Genomic DNA, 17,977 nt, shown 5'->3' with positions numbered 1-17,977 from the left:
GTGTGAATGTGTGACTGTGTGACTGTGTGACTGTTTGACTGTGTGACTGTGTGACTATATAACTGTGTGACTGTGTGACTGTGTGACTGTGTGAATGTGTGAATGTGTGACTGTGTAACTGTGTGACTGTATAACTGTTTGACTGTGTGACTGTTTGACTGTGTAACTGTGTGAATGTGTGACTGTGTGACTGTGTGACTGTTTGACTGTGTGACTGTGTGACTGTGTGACTATATAACTGTGTGACTGTGTGACTGTGTGACTGTGTGACTGTGTGACTATATAACTGTGTGACTGTGTGACTGTGTGACTGTGTGAATGTGTGACTGTGTGACTGTGTGACTGTTTGACTGTGTGTCTGTGTGACTGTATGACTGTGTGTCTGTGTGACTGTGTGACTGTGTGACTATATAACTGTGTGACTGTGTGACTGTGTGACTGTGTGACTGTGTGACTGTGTGACTGTGTGACTATATAACTGTGTGACTGTGTAACTGTGTGACTGTGTGACTGTGTGACTGTGTGACTATATAACTGTGTGACTATATAACTGTGTGACTATATAACTGTGTGACTGTGTGACTGTGTGACTGTGTGACTGTTTGACTGTGTGTCTGTGTGACTGTATGACTGTGTGTCTGTGTGACTGTGTGACTGTGTGACTATATAACTGTGTGACTGTGTGACTGTGTGACTGTGTGACTGTGTGACTGTGTGACTGTGTGACTATATAACTGTGTGACTGTGTAACTGTGTGACTGTGTGACTGTGTGACTGTGTGACTATATAACTGTGTGACTATATAACTGTGTGACTATATAACTGTGTGACTGTGTGACTGTGTGACTGTGTGACTGTGTGACTGTATGACTGTGTGTCTGTGTGACTATATAACTGTGTGACTGTGTGACTGTGTGACTGTGTGACTGTGTGACTGTGTGTCTGTGTGACTGTGTGACTGTGTGACTATATAACTGTGTGACTGTGTGACTGTGTGACTGTGTGACTGTGTGACTATATAACTGTGTGACTGTGTGACTGTGTGACTGTGTGACTGTTTGACTGTGTGACTGTGTGATTGTGTGACTGTGTGAATGTGTGACTGTGTGACTGTGTGACTGTGTGACTGTGTAACTGTGTGACTGTGTGACTGTGTGACTGTGTGATTGTGTGACTGTGTGATTGTGTGATTGTGTGACTGTGTAACTGTATAACTGTTTGACTGTGTGACTGTTTGACTATGTAACTGTATGATTGTGTGACTGTGTGATTGTGTGATTGTGTGACTGTGTAACTGTGTGACTGTATAACTGTTTGACTGTGTGACTGTTTGACTGTGTAACTGTATGATTGTGTGACTGTGTGATTGTGTGATTGTGTGACTGTGTAACTGTGTGACTGTATAACTGTTTGACTGTGTGACTGTTTGACTGTGTAACTGTGTGAATGTGTGACTGTGTGACTGTGTGACTATATAACTGTGTGACTGTGTGACTGTGTGACTGTGTGAATGTGTGAATGTGTGACTGTGTAACTGTGTGACTGTATAACTGTTTGACTGTGTGACTGTTTGACTGTGTAACTGTGTGAATGTGTGACTGTGTGACTGTGTGACTGTTTGACTGTGTGACTGTGTGACTGTGTGACTATATAACTGTGTGACTGTGTGACTGTGTGACTGTGTGACTGTGTGACTATATAACTGTGTGACTGTGTGACTGTGTGAATGTGTGACTGTGTGACTGTGTGACTGTTTGACTGTGTGTCTGTGTGACTGTATGACTGTGTGTCTGTGTGACTGTGTGACTGTGTGACTATATAACTGTGTGACTGTGTGACTGTGTGACTGTGTGACTGTGTGACTGTGTGACTGTGTGACTGTGTGACTGTGTGACTGTGTGACTATATAACTGTGTGACTATATAACTGTGTGACTATATAACTGTGTGACTGTGTGACTGTGTGACTGTGTGACTGTGTGACTGTATGACTGTGTGACTGTGTGACTGTGTGACTGTGTGACTGTGTGACTGTGTGTCTGTGTGACTGTGTGACTGTGTGACTATATAACTGTGTGACTGTGTGACTGTGTGACTGTGTGACTGTGTGACTGTGTGACTATATAACTGTGTGACTGTGTGACTGTGTGACTGTGTGACTATATAACTGTGTGACTGTGTGACTGTGTGACTGTGTGACTGTGTGACTGTGTGACTATATAACTGTGTGACTATATAACTGTGTGACTGTGTGACTGTGTGACTATATAACTGTGTGACTGTGTGACTGTGTGACTATATAACTGTGTGACTATATAACTGTGTGACTGTGTGATTGTGTGACTGTGTGACTGTGTAACTGTGTGACTCTGTAACTGTGTGACTCTGTGATTGTGTGACTGTGTGACGGTGTGACGGTGTGTCAGTGGCAGGTGGTCAGACTGACAATTTGCCCTGTTTGTCTGTCCGGCCCTTGAGGTTGGAGCTAAAAATAGATCCAGCATTGAAGGCCACATCCTCCGTGTCAGCAGGACGTCATCATGCAGGTGGGAGGGGCTTCATTTCCTCTCACTGCTAAGAATGGGTTTCATTGTGATGTAGCTAAACTGGGTTAAAAAATATATATTTGGATTAGATCTTTAAATCTGGAAAGCCCTTCGTGGTTAAGCTTGACAAGTGCTATATGAATGAAAAATATTATTAATATTATTATTAGTGGTTTTATTATGATTATTACAATCACATCATGATAATTATTAATCATATTATTTTGATTATTATTCATTATTATTTTATAAATTATTGTATTTATTTAAATGTTTGTATTTATCTATTATGATTATCTTTTTATAAAATGATTGCATTTATGATTATTATTATTATGGTTGTTGTTGTTATTATTATAATTATTATTGTTGCACTGTGTTACATACTATCTGTGCTGCCTTGTTCCGTTTTCATTTTGTTAATAGCATAAAAATCACTATTGTTTTGTGTACACATAAATATGACTCTGCTACTCAGTTAAGACGAACAAAGCTAGACAACCAAACAACAGGACTAATGTAATACCTATAGGAAATGGTGTACATATGCCTACTTGATAAATAAATGTACAAAAACCACCATAAATACCCTGATATTACCCTGTATGTGTCATTTGAGAAACGTATTCCATGTTGATTACAGTATTTAATATATTCGCTTGATAAAAAGTGAGTCTATTGCGCCATCAAGTGGCAGCCACGCATTACTGCAGTGTTGTAATGATGTGTTCAGGTGCTGTCGGAATTATTCAAACTAGGCAAGGAAATAGGTGGGAATTTCAGAGGCTGGCAAAAGCAACATTTTAGACTCAATTGCCTTAAATTTGGGCAATTTCGCAGTCAAAAATGGCAATATTTTCTTTCAGTGCGGAGAAAACACGTACTTTAATTTTCCAAGCAGTAGGTGCAGAGACAAATAGCCTACTATAACTGTTGATAAATATAATTTGAAGTCTTCACATGCAGATCGTGTTTGAAAAATACTAAAATACTTTCAATTTGGCATCGGTTTGTATTTATAACATCCATGAGTCCTATCCTTCAACCGACTTGAAGGGCAACTTTGTGCAGGGAAATTGTTAATCGATTAAAATCCATATTCTATCAAGTTAAAAATCAACCAAAATATGTTTTCGTTATGCTCACTGCCTTTTTTCTATTTGCTATTATTATTTTAAATGTTAAACTAGCCTTTGTATAAAAAAATAATCCAGTATATCATGCACACACATGCAGAAGTTGACTATTTCCGACGGTCTGTGAAGTATTATCCAATACCGTGTGTGTACGTCATCATCACGCGACAGAATCGGGTGAAAGGTAGCCCGGCTGAGGTTGTTTATGACACTCCTGTGGAATACAAGAAGCAGTGTTTTACTCCAGAAGAAATGATGAGTGTTAACAGATTAATTCTCTCTAAATCAGCTCAGATCAGACAGCTGCTGTGTACTGTGAAGCATGCTGGGAAACATGTGGTTCTCCAGAGGAACATCAGAACCCACAGCAGGAACCTGGCTTATGCTAAAGATCTGTTCCTGGGTCAGGTGAACAAGGTGAGAGTACCTGTCAGAGGAGGGGGTTATACTGGGTTGAAGATACATGTCGGTTTAATGCAGTGGTGTCAAGTAACTAAGTTGATTTACTCAAGTACTGCACTTTAAAACACATGTGAGGTACTTGTACTTGCGTATTTCCCATTGTTGCTGCTTTGTACTTCTTCCCAGATGTGGGAGAAGTACTCATGTGTTTTACTTGAGTAAAAGTAGAAGTACTCAGATCTTGTTCTTGAGCAAAGTAGAAGTACTCAGGTCTTGTACTTGAGTAAAAGTAGAAGTACTCAGGTCTTGTTCTTGAGTAAAAGTAGAAGTACTCAGATCTTGTTCTTGAGTAAAAGTAGAAGTACCAGAGTGTAGGAATACTCTGTGACAGTAAAAGTCCTGCATTCAAAATGTTCCTCAAGTAAAAGTAGAAAAGTATTATCATCTAAATATAGTGAAAGTAGCGACAGTAAAAGTATTCATTGTGCAGATTGGTCCATTTCAGAATAATATATATGATATGTTTTATAATGATTGATCATGAAAGTGTTCTCAAAGCTGGTAAAGGTGCAGCTAGTTTGAAGGACAAGCAGAGTACTTGAGTACATTTTCTTAGTTACTTAACACCACTGAGTAAACTCAGGAAAGCTTTCTGGGACATCTGATCAGAAATGCAGAACTTAACACAGTTTTTATATGTAGTTTCTCTCCGTGAGAACCTGGATATTTGTTGTTTCTCTAACTGTGTTTTCCCTCCAGGACGAGGTCTTTCCGTACCCTGAGGTTTCTTTAGAGGAAGTGGAGGAGATCAACCAGCTCGTTGCTCCGGTGGAGAGGTTCTTCAGCGAGGAAGGTGAGAGAGGATCTCCATGGATAACAAAATAATCTGATATCTGCTCTACATCTGGTGCGAGATCTAACCCTGTTTAGCTATGGTCTTTTTCAGAAGCAAACGGTACTAAATAACACAGAAAATAACACAGAAAATAACTTTAAAACTAAATTATCAAAGGAGAACGAATGGGATTTTGGATCAATTCATCATTCAATAGTTTTTGTTTAAAAAGAAATGTGCATCTTACTCTGTATTTCACCGTTTGTACAGCAGCTTATCAATACTCAATCAGAATCGAGTATTCATCAAAGGCAGTCCGCTGGCATCACAGGCTCTGCCCTTGCATGGTTCAGGTCCTACCTGACAGACCGTAGCTTCTCGGTACAGCTAGGTGCCTTCTCCTCTGCTAAAGCCCCTCTTACCTGTGGGGTTCCCCAAGGCTTGATTCTGGGCCCCATCCTTTTTCTACTGTACATACTGCCCCTAGGTTCAATACTCACAAAACATAACATCCCCTTCCACTGCTACGCCGACGATGTACAGATCTATCTGCCACTCAATTCAAATGTTAACTCATTACAGCTATTGATGGACTGCTTAGCAGAGATCAAATCCTGGCTGAGCCAACATTTCCTCAACCTCAATGAGAGCAAGACTGAGGTTATCTTTTTTGGACCCCAACCTCTAGCCTCCCAGGTTGATATTCTGGGCTCCCTCAAAAATAATATCCTCCCCTCTGTCACGAACCTTGGAGTGACCTTCAATAGCGCTTTTAAATTCGATAAGCAGGTCAGCAGCGTAGTCAAAACCTGCTTTTTTTAAATACGACCATTGGCCAAGACCAAGTCGTTTTTATCGTTTGAGGACCTGGAAAGGGTTATTAACGCCTTTGTTACCTCGAGGTTGGACTACTGCAACGCTCTGTATGTGGGTATGGACCAGGCGTCAATTAAACGCCTGCAGCTAGTCCAGAACGCAGCTGCACGTCTACTCACTGGCCACAAAAAGCGTGACCACATCACCCCAATTCTGGCCTCACTGCACTGGCCTCCAATTCGGTTCAGAATTGATTTTAAAATCCATTTGTTTTTAAAGCATTAAATGGGCTGGCTCTGGCCTATATAGCTGAACTCCTCCAGCGCTACACCCCAACAAGAGCTTTAAGGTCTGCTGACCAGCTGCTGCTGATAGTGCCCAAGACCAGGCTCAAAACCCGAGGGCACCGAGCCTTCGCAGCAGCTGGCCCGAGGCTCTGGAACACTCTGCCCCTCCATGTGAGGTCGGCCCAGACCCTAGGGGTTTTTAAATCTACTCTTAAGACACACTTCTTCTCCCTGGCCTTTTAGTCAGAGCGGAGCACGACTCCTGACTTTTCCCTGTGTTTTCTTTTTAAATATCTGTTGTAATTTATTGTCTTTTATTGTGATTATAGAAATGTGTTTTTATGTGATTGTAGTTATTACATGTACAGCACTTTGGCCCGACCAAAAATCGCTTTTAAATGTGCTTTATAAATAAACCTAGATTTGATTTGATTTGAAAGGCGTGTAACAATGTGTGATGATCCTGCAAGTTGTTTTTCTTTTATTTATTGACGATTGTTGGGAAAATACTGAATGTACTCTTCCAGTATCAGAGTAACATGATAACAAAGGTACCCCAACTGTAGCTGTGAACATGACAGGATGTATGATTACCTAGAAGAGCATCAGGACTGTTTGAGGCATATGATAGCTATGTGATTAACATGATGATTCAGCCTCTATGGAGATAGACATATGACAAGCATGATCATTTCTGACGTGGAGCTAATCTGAAGTAAACATTGAATACTGCTTTCTATTCCTCCATCTTGTGACTGTGTAACGGAGCGTCCACACAGCAGCGTTAAAAAAATCTTGAAACGCTTCTGCCCATTCACTTTGAATGGGGTGACGTCACTTTCCCTCACTTTTCGCCGAAATGCATTGTGGGCAGGCGAGCGGAGATTTTCAGGATTTTCAGGATTCAAAGTTGAACAATGTTCAACTTTTGAGGCTGAGGTGGAAGCGTCAGCCAATCAAATCCTGTGTACGCAAATCTGACCGTTCAAGCTCTAGCCAATCAAACGGCGTGTATGCTGGGAGAGAAATACCGCAGGTCATTTCCTCATATTCCAAAAAATGGAGGAGAAATTAGCGGTAGCGAATCAATCACCCGGTGCTTTATGACCAGTCCCTATTTACCTACCGGGATACAAACCGGAGGATCCAGGCATGGAGGGAGGTGGCAGAGACAGTGGTAGGTTTTCGCCTGTTTGGGGAGTTTATATCCAGTTTACTTCGGGCTTTTTTGCTTCGTATGTCGCGGGCGGGAGATTCATGTGATTGGTTGTTGGTGCCTTGCTCGCAAAAAATCCTCAAGCTTCAGATACGCCCACCTCCAAGATTTTTTTGACGTTGTTATAAAAATTCTTGGAGGTGGGCGTATCGGATTTTTTGCGAGCAAGGCACCAACAACCAATCACATGAATCTCCCGCCCGCGACATACGAAGCCAAAAAGCCCGAAGTAAACTGGATATAAACTCCCCAAACAGGCGAAAACCTACCACTGTCTCTGCCACCTCCCTCCATGCCTGGCTCCTCCGGTTTATATCCCGGTAGGTCTGGTCATAAAGCACCGGGTGATTGATTCGCTACCGCTAATTTCTCCTCCATTTTTTGGAATATGAGGAAATGACCTGCGGTATGTCTCTCCCAGCATACACGCCGTTTGATTGGCTAGAGCTTGAACTGTCAGATTTGCGTACACGGGATTTGATTGGCTGACGCTTCCACCTCAGCCTCAAAAGTTGAACATTGTTCAACTTTGAATCCTGAAAATCCTGAAAATCTCCGCTCGCCTGCCCACAATGCATTTCGGCGAAAAGTGAGGGAAAGTGACGTCACCCCATTCAAAGTGAATGGGCAGAAGCGTTTCAAGATTTTTTTTTAACGCTGCTGTGTAGACGCACCGTCTCTTGGATATCAGCATGTGAAGGACACTGTTCAGGAACTAGTTGATGCTCTGTATGTGATGAATACTTCCATTCTGGAGAGGATCACAAATACATGGATCCTGAGATTGAAGCTCAAGCCGGTGACCAGTGAGATTTTCCTAACAACGATGAATTACCTTTTTTTTTTAATTGTGATTTCAGTCGACTCAGCGAAGATCGACCGAGATGCTAAGATCCCAGCAGAGACTCTGAACGGGCTGAAGGAGCTCGGGCTGTTTGGAGTGATGGTTCCTGAGGAGTACGGTACGATGATTGTGACAACAGCTGTTTGTAGTTATTAAAAAGGGTTATATCTCTCAATGTATACACAAAAAGTTACCAAGGCAGAATGGAGATATGTGAAAGGGGACACCTTGATAAAAAGCTTAAAGAATAGCGGCTCAGACACTAAACAGAAATGATTTAAGATATATCTCACTAACATATCTAGAGTTCATCTATCATACAGAAATATTTACAAGCTTAAAAAAACCACTAACCAAATACCCTCAAACAAGAGTAAAAGCATTTGAGCTCCATACTGTTTCAGAAATAATCCTTGATGTGGTTTGGAACATGATATGGCATTTAATCATGACAGCATTTAGTTGAGTATCTCGTAGAATTCTGAGCAGGCATTAGCTCCACCTCTTTTTTTTTTTTATATATATAGCTACGGACCCAGAATCAGCGTTTCTCTAACAGGGCTGAAACAGAGGGATATGAGGGATTTCTAAAATGCATAATCTGTTTGGTATTTTGAGCAAAACACATCATAGACATGTTTTTATATATCTGAGACCCATAATATATGCCTACTAACAGCATGATGGGAGATCTTTAAGTAAAAGTACTTTGTTTCTTTCACCCCAGGGGGTCTTGGGCTGACCAACACGGTGTACGCCCGGCTGGCAGAGATCACGTCTCTGGACGGATCCATCGCCGTGACGCTGGCCGCTCACCAGGCCATCGGACTGAAGGTAACACACAGACAAGAGATGAGATGAGATAACAAGTACTTTATTGATCCCAATTTGGGAAATGTTTGCAGCAGCATACAAACACATGGCAAGTTATTATATATACATAAGTATGTGAGAGATAGAATATTAAATATTAAACTGAATATATTAATGTAAAATGTACAGTGTGATTTTAAGTCCAAGAGAAAGACAACGAGACGGATAGAGACGGGGATCTTTAGGGTGTAAGATACTGTTATCTATCAAACTGCTTATCGACAGTACTCTACATGATTTGTTAAAAACGTCACATGAGAAGGGGTGAAAAGATTCAACAACAGTCTTTTTATTGTTACTGAGAAAACTGTATAGCAATGTGGGACCCAAGTTCCCATCAGCAAGAACACGTGGGTTTGCTATCCTGGCTCCAAAATGGTGGAATGAGCTCTCCATTGACATCAGGCCAGCAGAAAGCTTACACATCTTCCGGTGCAGACTGAAGACTCATCTCTTTCGACTCCACTTCGAGCAATAAAATGACTAACAAAGCACTTATATACTAACAAAGGACTTATATACTAATAAAGGACTGGCTTATCTAAAGCTAGTTGAGTAGCACTTGAAATGTTTAGGCTCTATGAAACCTGATGTACTTATATGATTCTGTTTTCTTCAAGTTTGTATCTTCCTGGTCGAATGCACTTATTGTAAGTCGCTTTGGATAAAAGCGTCAGCTAAATGTAATGTAATGTAATGTCCTTTTCAGAAGCAAATGATAATAAATAACACCGAAAATATATTTTAAAACCAAATTAACAAAGGACAACAAATGGGATTTATCAACAGTTTTTGTTTTAAAATAATGAGCATCTTTCTCTGTTTTTCACCGTTTGTACAGCAGCTTATCAACATTTAGATAACGTCCAATCAGGTTCTCGATACATTACATTACATCACATAGCAACAGCCTGGGGTAAAGTGGAGCTATGCTGCTAGCCACCGCTAAGATGTAAGCTAATGCTATCAAGTTCAAACTGTTGTGCTTTTGGCTGTTGTAAGAAATAAAATCAATGTGTATATGGCGTAATTTAAATTAAATACACTGTTTTAATTTAAAACTGTTTTATTCTGAAACCGGAAGTTCACACAACGACTTCGGGTTTTGCTAGTAAATATTGTTAGCTTCAATTTAAGGTTAGCATTAGCATGTGGCTAAAGACTACATTACATGACATGTTACTTGTTAGACGCTTTTATCCAAAGCGACTTCCATACTCAATACTGTGGACAATCCCCACAGGAGCACTTTGGGGTGAAGTGTCTCAGGGACACAACGACATGCTGACTGCAGTGGGGTTTGAACCTGTGCTCCCCTGATCCGAACACCAACGCCCTACCCACTGCGCCACACGCCTCGATACCTATTCCTAGTCACAGATTATGCCATGTTTTTAGTGTTTGTTGATGTACCTGCCTAAAGTCTGCAGATGGATTAGCTCAAGTCTGGCATGAAACATCTCTTCTCTATTGAGATGAATGTATTTGTATGCATGGTCCTTTTTAAATAAATACACACCTTTACAGAGTTACAAACGAATCTCTCTGCTCTGAAAACTCTTCTCAGCACAGTAATCTAATCTTTACTCACGTTCATCTGTTGTGTTAAAAATGTGGAGGGAAGCTGTTGGTCTTAAATGAACACAGTTGGTACTTCAACACTGGTCTAACAGCTGCTTGGTGTTTCAGGGCATTCTGATCGCAGGGACTGAAGCCCAGAAGCAGAAATATCTTCCCAAACTGGCGTCCGGAGAACACATCGCAGCGTTCTGCCTCACAGAGCCGGGGAGGTAACTGCTGGGATCTCATTTGGATTTAATGGTCCCATTTATATATAATATCCTGCTTTTTTTATTTTGTTACTGTACATTTTGAATTCCACATGAATATTTTCCACATGTTTTTTCTACTTTTGTATTTCTATTTGAGATGTTTACATTTTGGATTGTTTATTTCTAGTCTTTTCATTTTTCCATTATACAAAGCCTTGTCTTTTTATGCTGCTGCAACGCAAACATTTCCCAAGTTGGGATCCATAAAGTACTTCTTATCTTATCTAAGGGCATGGTGGCCAACATGAGTACTACAACAACACTTGAGCCTGAAAATAACTACTTTACTTCTTCACAGATCAGAAAGTAAATAAGAACTAAATGTCCTGTCAAAATGTATTTTTCTCATTTTGACTATTTTGATTACATTTAAGGATTGGATCAGCTGACATTTTTCAGTTTCAGGGCTTCTGGATTCAATTTGTAATGAATTAAGATCCTTTTAGAACAAATCCCAGGTCAAATGATACGTTAGAAGTCTTGAACAATTTCTGTTCAGTTGTTAGACGATAAATGTTTGTTTCCTTGTCTCTTGTCTTAGTATTTGTCTTTATTAATGTTACAAATGTCAGACTCGATCTGAACAATAAAGTTGTATCGTATCGATGTTTCAACAAAGCCACATTAAATCAGCTTTGAGTCAAAGTTGTAAGATATTTAAACGTGCGATTGTTTGACGTTTTAATACTTCTCATCAGTTAGAGCAGAGCTTCATATATTATAGGATGTCCAACCAATCAGAGATGAGCAGTTTAAGTCGCTTCATGGTTCAAAGGTGTTATTGTCATATGCACAAAACTACAGTGGAGAAATGGCAATACAATTCTTCCAACAATGCAACATATTTAATAAAATACAAAAATACAAATAAAAATAGTGCAAGAAGTCTATTTTCATCTCTTCTTTGTTGGTGGTTTCAGTGGAAGTGATGCCGCCTCCATTCAGACCCGCGCCGTGCTGTCAGAGGACGGGACGCATTATCTGATCAGTGGATCAAAGGTGAGGCAATCTGTTTCACAATTTCCCAAAAATAAACCCCCCCTGGCATTATTAGTTGTTTTTAGTTTTTTGTATTCTTTATTTGGGGTCACATTATATCAAAAGTACAGTTTTGCGAATGATATCTCTTTAGAGACCCGAAAATGGCAAATTAAATACACAATAACATTGGTAAAATAAAAACTAAAAAGTACATAGGGGTGGTTTTTGAAATGACAAATATCTACACATGTACACATGTATCTACTTAAACACGCACACACATACATATATATATATATACACACACATACACATTCATATATAAACTTAACACAAAAAGTAAGGCAATTTGTGTTTGGTAGATGATTTCTATGTTGGAATCGTAAATGTCTTTTTAATTGATTTTGTAAAGCACGTATGCTGAAAGGTGCTATATAAATAAACTTGCCTGGCCTTGCCTGTAACAATGCTTTTTGGAAATACATCGTATACCGTTGGAAAGCCTGTTTTCTTACCTTTCCAATGGTACCACATTTGTGAGGAACAAGCATTTGTGGGATGAGCAGCAGAGCTGAGTATGTGGGGTGCGCCCATGAAAAATGTGACAAATCTCCTCTGTTTATATACAAACATACACATACATATACATACACCTATATATGCATACATACACACATACCTATACACATTCATCAACATATACACATACATATATGCATACATACACACATACCTATACACATTCATCAACATATATACATACATACAGACATACATACATACACATACATTCAGGCGGTGTATAGAAGCACAGTCAAACAAGAGATGGTCGTCTGTGGGATTTGTAATTTCTCTCTTTTTCCATGTTTCCTCGAATGTGTTTTCCTGAAGCTTCGTTGAGAAAGTGATTCTTTCCAGAACATTATATCTCATGAATTTTGTCGTACCAGTTGTCAAGAGAAGGGATGTCCGCTTTGAGCTATTTTCTAGTTATTGTTTTGTTTGTTGCTGCAACAGAAAGAATTCCAAATAATTGTTAGTTAGTTGGCATTATTAGTTTTATCTTTAACATTCGTTTTCTTTTTGAACAGATTTGGATTTCAAACGGAGACATGGCCGACGTTATGACGGTGTTTGCCAGGACCGAAGTGGAAGTAGACGGCGTGAAGAAAGATAAGATTACTGCCTTCATCATGGAGAGGGCCTTCGGGGGGGTGACCAGTGGGAAGCCTGAGGACAAACTGGGAATCAGGGGCTCCAACAGTAAGACATCTTACATCACTATCCAATGCATGCAAATAGATAGACGAGAAGAGAAATATCAATACGATGTTTTTACCCAAGTGTTTTATATAAGACAAGACCTTAGAATATGTAGGATAACAAATCTATAGGAAAAGCTGCCTTTCATGAAGCATATCCAGGCAGCAGCCTCTACACCAACACTGAAACACATGAGCACATACTAGTTTAAAAAAGCAGAAATAAAATCTGAGCTGACAGAAAATGCTCCGTTTTAGTTTAACACACAGTTAAGATCTCACACACTATTTTATGAACATATAGGTTCACCTGCTGAATTAAAAACAGAACAAATGAAGCAAAGAAAGTGGAAACCATAAAGCAGATTCAGGCAGTAGAAGCATAGATTCACACTTAAAGGTGGGGTAGGTAATTTTGGAGAAACCGGCTCGAGATCGCTAGAATTTGAAAATACACAACCGGAGAAAATCTGCCACTTCCTTACAGAGCCCCTCCTCCAAACACACACGAACGCGCACATGACCAATCAGGGCACGAGATAAGTTTGTGCACAGATGGAAGGCTGACAGGCAGGTAGGCCATCCAGTTATTTTAGCCGGGCCGGCTCAGATGATTGGTCGTGCTTTTTACAGTACCACGGCTTCCACAGATGATATTCTTTTATGTATTTTTTGTCAAAGCACTTCAGATATTCATTGCTATCAGGATGTTAAGAGCATTCCATGGAATATAACAAAAAGTGTATCTCGAGCCGGTTTCTCAAACTTACCTACCCTACCTTTAAAGTATTATCCTACAGAACAGTATAGTTTACAGAGAAGAGAAAACATCTGATCCTTTTACAACAAACACTATCTGCTGTTTTTAGGTTTTTACTAACACTGTAATCCTGCTATTAGTCCTAAATGTCATCTGTAAGCCTGTTTGTAACGTCTTTTGAAACCATTTCTCAGCTTGTGAAGTGTCCTATGACAGCGTCCCTGTGCCGGTGGAGAATGTAATAGGAGAAGTAGGAGGTGGATTCAAGGTGAGCTTTATTTAACAGAGTTGTGTATGACTGTATTGCCGGTGTTGTTTTCAGACAGTCACATTTTGCTGTGTGTTGCACAGGTTGCCATGAACATCCTGAACTCTGGGAGGTTCAGCATGGGAAGCTCCTCAGCAGGAATGATTAAAAAGCTGATCGGTAAAAACCCCTTCATACCCTGACAGACTTTACTTTAATGTGTGAGTTTTTGTAGCTACCATTAATCGTCCTCTCTGTTTGTCTCTGTAGAAATGACCTCTGAGTACGCTGCCACCAGGAAGCAGTTCAACAAAAACCTGGCTGAGTTTGGGATGATTCAGGTACCGTCCACTCGTCTCTCACCTGATTCTGATCATAGTAAACTCAGTACAGTAGTGTAGCTTGACGATACATTGGATGAAAGTGCATATTCTACATGAGGTAAAGACATGTTTCTGTGAGCAAGGTGTGTTTTCCGCCCCGCAGGAGAAGTTTGCCCTGATGGCTATGAACGCCTTTGTGATGGAGAGCATGGCGTATCTCACAGCTGGGATGATGGACCGACCCGGGCTTCCAGACTGTTCTCTGGAGGCGGCCATGGTGAAGGTGAGAGAGCTCGAACTTCACTTAGTCAGTATTTAAAGGTCACCGATTATGCAAAATGCTCTTTTTGATGTCTTTTGTACATAAATATGTGTCCCCGGACATTTTTACAGTGCTATCATAATCGTTTCACACCTTATTATCTCTGCAAAAAAATCCGATAGTGAACAATTACATTTAATTAAAAGAGTTTGCACTACTGACATCAATTATTTCAGTTGTTACGATCAACATTTCCATATTTGTTCTCTACCTGGGTGCTGAAGGAAGTATTCAGATACTTAAAGGTCTCCTATCATGCAAAATGCACTTTTTGATGTCTTTTATACATAAATGTGTGTCCCCGGTGTGTCGGGGAACTCATAAAGTGTCCGAAAATACAACCCTCTCTGTTTTCCTCCATCTCTAAAAGCGGGGGAACAACGTAGCTGATCCAGATTTGCTGCAGTCATGACGGTATCACTAAAAATGTGGGGTGGCTTTACGCCCAAAACTAAATGAGTCCTGACTCTCTTATCTCTGCTCAGGTGTTCAGCTCAGAGGGAGGCTGGATCTGCACCAGCGAAGCTCTTCAGGTCCTCGGGGGTCTCGGATACACCAAGAATTATCCGTACGAGCGCTACCTCAGAGACTGCCGCATCCTGCCCATCTTTGAGGTGAATCTTTGAACAGTGTTTCAGTCATTACAATCAGAGCTGTGGGAACCACTGAGGACACCATTACCATACAATGACAGTATACAAGTACAGTGGTTTTATAAATACTGAAATACAATAACGTGCAATTACGTATCTGCCACTACGGTTAATATTTACATTAATTATGTGACCGTCTATGTTTCCTGTAGATATTGAATTGCTCTTTTTACTGCACTGTTAGTGTACAGTTTTATTATTATTATTATGCTGCTGTGTTTATTGTATTTTTGTAACCCTGGCACAACAATTTCCTTCGGGATAAATAAGGTCTTATCTTATCTTATACAAGAAATAAGACAAGACTGTTTTCTGTATTTCAAACATCCACCAGGGGGCACATTTGATCTACTAGTCTTCTGTGTTTGACCAGCTTATTAACAGACATTTCAACACAGTTATTCACATTATGTGCCATTAAAGATGAGAATCTATGATGATTAGTCAAAAAAAATATCTTCCATTTTTTTATTTCTAGGAAAATATGACCATAGCAACAAGCTAAATGTAGTGTGGTGCCCTATCACCCCACAACACCACCTTTTAGTGTATACAGAGTGTATTGCCACTTGGATATACAGTACAATAGATGTGACATTGGTAGTGTGTACTTTTTAAGTGATGTTGCTTGTTTTCAGGGCACCAATGAAATCCTGAGGATGTACATCGCTCTCACTGGGATGCAGTACGCTGGCAAAATCCTCACGGGGAAAATAAAGTAAGAAAATGACCATTTAACAGAAAAACTGGGATATATGTTCATTTATAAAACGGACAAGTCAAATCAAGCAATCTGATTGGTTCTTAGCCGTGGTATACTGAGCGTATACCACGGGTAGAATTGTAAGTCAGTATCCCTCCGCGTCTGAGATAAACAGTATACAGTTGGGCTGAAAAACAAACTTCGCGTCGGGCCGAACCACGCCCCTTAACTGTGATATAATGGCCATATACCACGGCCTGTCGTGAGCTATTGCTTAATTATACTTTGACGTATGAGTACATGTGAATTGTGATTTTAGTGAGTGAGATACATATTCTTTTAAACAACATTAAACATTTCTTTTTTTAGTTTAGCCACTTCACTTACAAGTTATCACGGTGTGAGTATTCAACAGATACAAATTAACATTAGCGTCACATTTGAGTTGTGTTAATGGCCACCTAAGAGCTATATGTAGTCTCCTCCAACTGCTGAGGAAACAACTTAGCTCTTTCTCTGCTAAGAAGTAGATTTTTAAGTGTTGTTGTTTTCTTTCTAATGACTTCTTTGGGCAACCAGTGACTTTATGTCAGAGAAAGAGTTGAAACGGGGAGACATGCGGCAAATGGTCCGGGATTCAAGTTCTACCGATTGAGCTATTAGCTAAATAAGGGCTAGATATTTGTATTAAGACACGGATTTAATCCCAGAACCCTGTGAAGTGGTGATAGTACAGAGGTTTAAGGGTTTGGATTTGGCTTTGGAGGACAACTTGATCTTTGTTAGCCTTTAAAAAAAACAAATCACACGGGGTACGTTGCACGTTGTTAAAAGCAGCCGACAAAGAGCCTGATTTGGGGTCTTTATCGGAGGTGGGAGATGTACCAGATGTTGTACTTGAGTAAAAGTAGAAGTACTCAGATTTGTACTTGAGTAAAAGTAGAAGTACTCGGGTCTTGTACTTGAGTAAAAGTAGAAATACTCAGATTTGTACTTGAGTAAAAGTAGAAGTACTCAGATTTGTACTTGAGTAAAAGTAGAAGTACTCAGGTCTTGTACTTGAGTAAAAGTAGAAGTACTCAGATCTTGTACTTGAGTAAAAGTAGAAGTACTCAGGTCTTGTACTTGAGTAAAAGTAGAAGTACTCAGATCTTGTACTTAAAAAGTAGAAGTACTCAGGTCTTGTACTTGAGTAAAAGTAGAAGTACTCAGATCTTGTACTTGAGTAAAAGTAGAAGTACTCAGATCTTGTACTTGAGTAAAAGTAGAAGTACTCAGGTCTTGTACTTGAGTAAAAGTAGAAGTACTCAGATCTTGTACTTGAGTAAAAGTAGAAGTACTCAGGTCTTGTACTTGAGTAAAAGTAGAAGTACTCAGGTCTTGTACTTGAGTTAAAGTAGAAGTACTGAGATCTTGTACGTGAGTAAAAGTAGAAGTACTCAGATCTTGTACTTGAGTAAAAGTAGAAGTACTCAGATCTTGTACTTAAAAAGTAGAAGTACTCAGGTCTTGTACTTGAGTAAAAGTAGAAGTACTCAGATCTTGTACTTGAGTAAAAGTAGAAGTACTCAGATCTTGTACTTGAGTAAAAGTAGAAGTACTCAGGTCTTGTACTTGAGTAAAAGTAGAAGTACTCAGATCTTGTACTTGAGTAAAAGTAGAAGTACTCAGGTCTTGTACTTGAGTAAAAGTAGAAGTACTCAGGTCTTGTACTTGAGTTAAAGTAGAAGTACTGAGATCTTGTACGTGAGTAAAAGTAGAAGTACTCAGGTCTTGTACTTGAGTTAAAGTAGAAGTACTCAGATCTTGTACTTGAGTAAAAGTAGAAGTACTCAGGTCTTGTACTTGAGTAAAAGTAGAAGTAGAAGTCCTGCATTCAAAAATGTTCCTCAAGTAAAAGTAGAAAAGTATTATCATCAAAATATAGTTAAAGTAGCGAC

The 17,977-nt window shown here is 39.8% G+C and overlaps 1 protein-coding gene across 1 annotated transcript in view; it reads left to right on the top strand.

Annotated features, from left to right (window-relative positions):
- The first annotated feature begins 3,854 nt into the window (after positions 1 to 3,854).
- The window catches only part of acad9 (acyl-CoA dehydrogenase family, member 9), a 20,077-nt gene continuing 5,954 nt past the window's right edge, over positions 3,855 to 17,977 (top strand). Inside the window, exons 1-13 of the mRNA XM_034121553.1 lie at positions 3,855 to 4,098; positions 4,843 to 4,936; positions 8,098 to 8,199; positions 8,809 to 8,915; positions 10,644 to 10,744; positions 11,707 to 11,785; positions 12,859 to 13,030; positions 13,984 to 14,057; positions 14,141 to 14,216; positions 14,307 to 14,377; positions 14,523 to 14,642; positions 15,167 to 15,295; positions 15,973 to 16,052. Coding sequence (XP_033977444.1) covers positions 3,934 to 4,098; positions 4,843 to 4,936; positions 8,098 to 8,199; positions 8,809 to 8,915; positions 10,644 to 10,744; positions 11,707 to 11,785; positions 12,859 to 13,030; positions 13,984 to 14,057; positions 14,141 to 14,216; positions 14,307 to 14,377; positions 14,523 to 14,642; positions 15,167 to 15,295; positions 15,973 to 16,052 — 1,370 coding nt within the window. The 5' untranslated portion in view covers positions 3,855 to 3,933. The remainder of the gene's footprint in view (positions 4,099 to 4,842; positions 4,937 to 8,097; positions 8,200 to 8,808; positions 8,916 to 10,643; positions 10,745 to 11,706; positions 11,786 to 12,858; positions 13,031 to 13,983; positions 14,058 to 14,140; positions 14,217 to 14,306; positions 14,378 to 14,522; positions 14,643 to 15,166; positions 15,296 to 15,972; positions 16,053 to 17,977) is intronic.

The sequence above is a fragment of the Trematomus bernacchii genome, unplaced genomic scaffold (genome assembly GCF_902827165.1).
Source record: "Trematomus bernacchii unplaced genomic scaffold, fTreBer1.1, whole genome shotgun sequence".
NCBI classification, from domain to species: domain Eukaryota; kingdom Metazoa; phylum Chordata; class Actinopteri; order Perciformes; family Nototheniidae; genus Trematomus; species Trematomus bernacchii.
The sequence above is the reverse complement of the archived record's forward strand: the minus strand, read 5'-3'. Positions and strand labels throughout refer to the sequence as shown.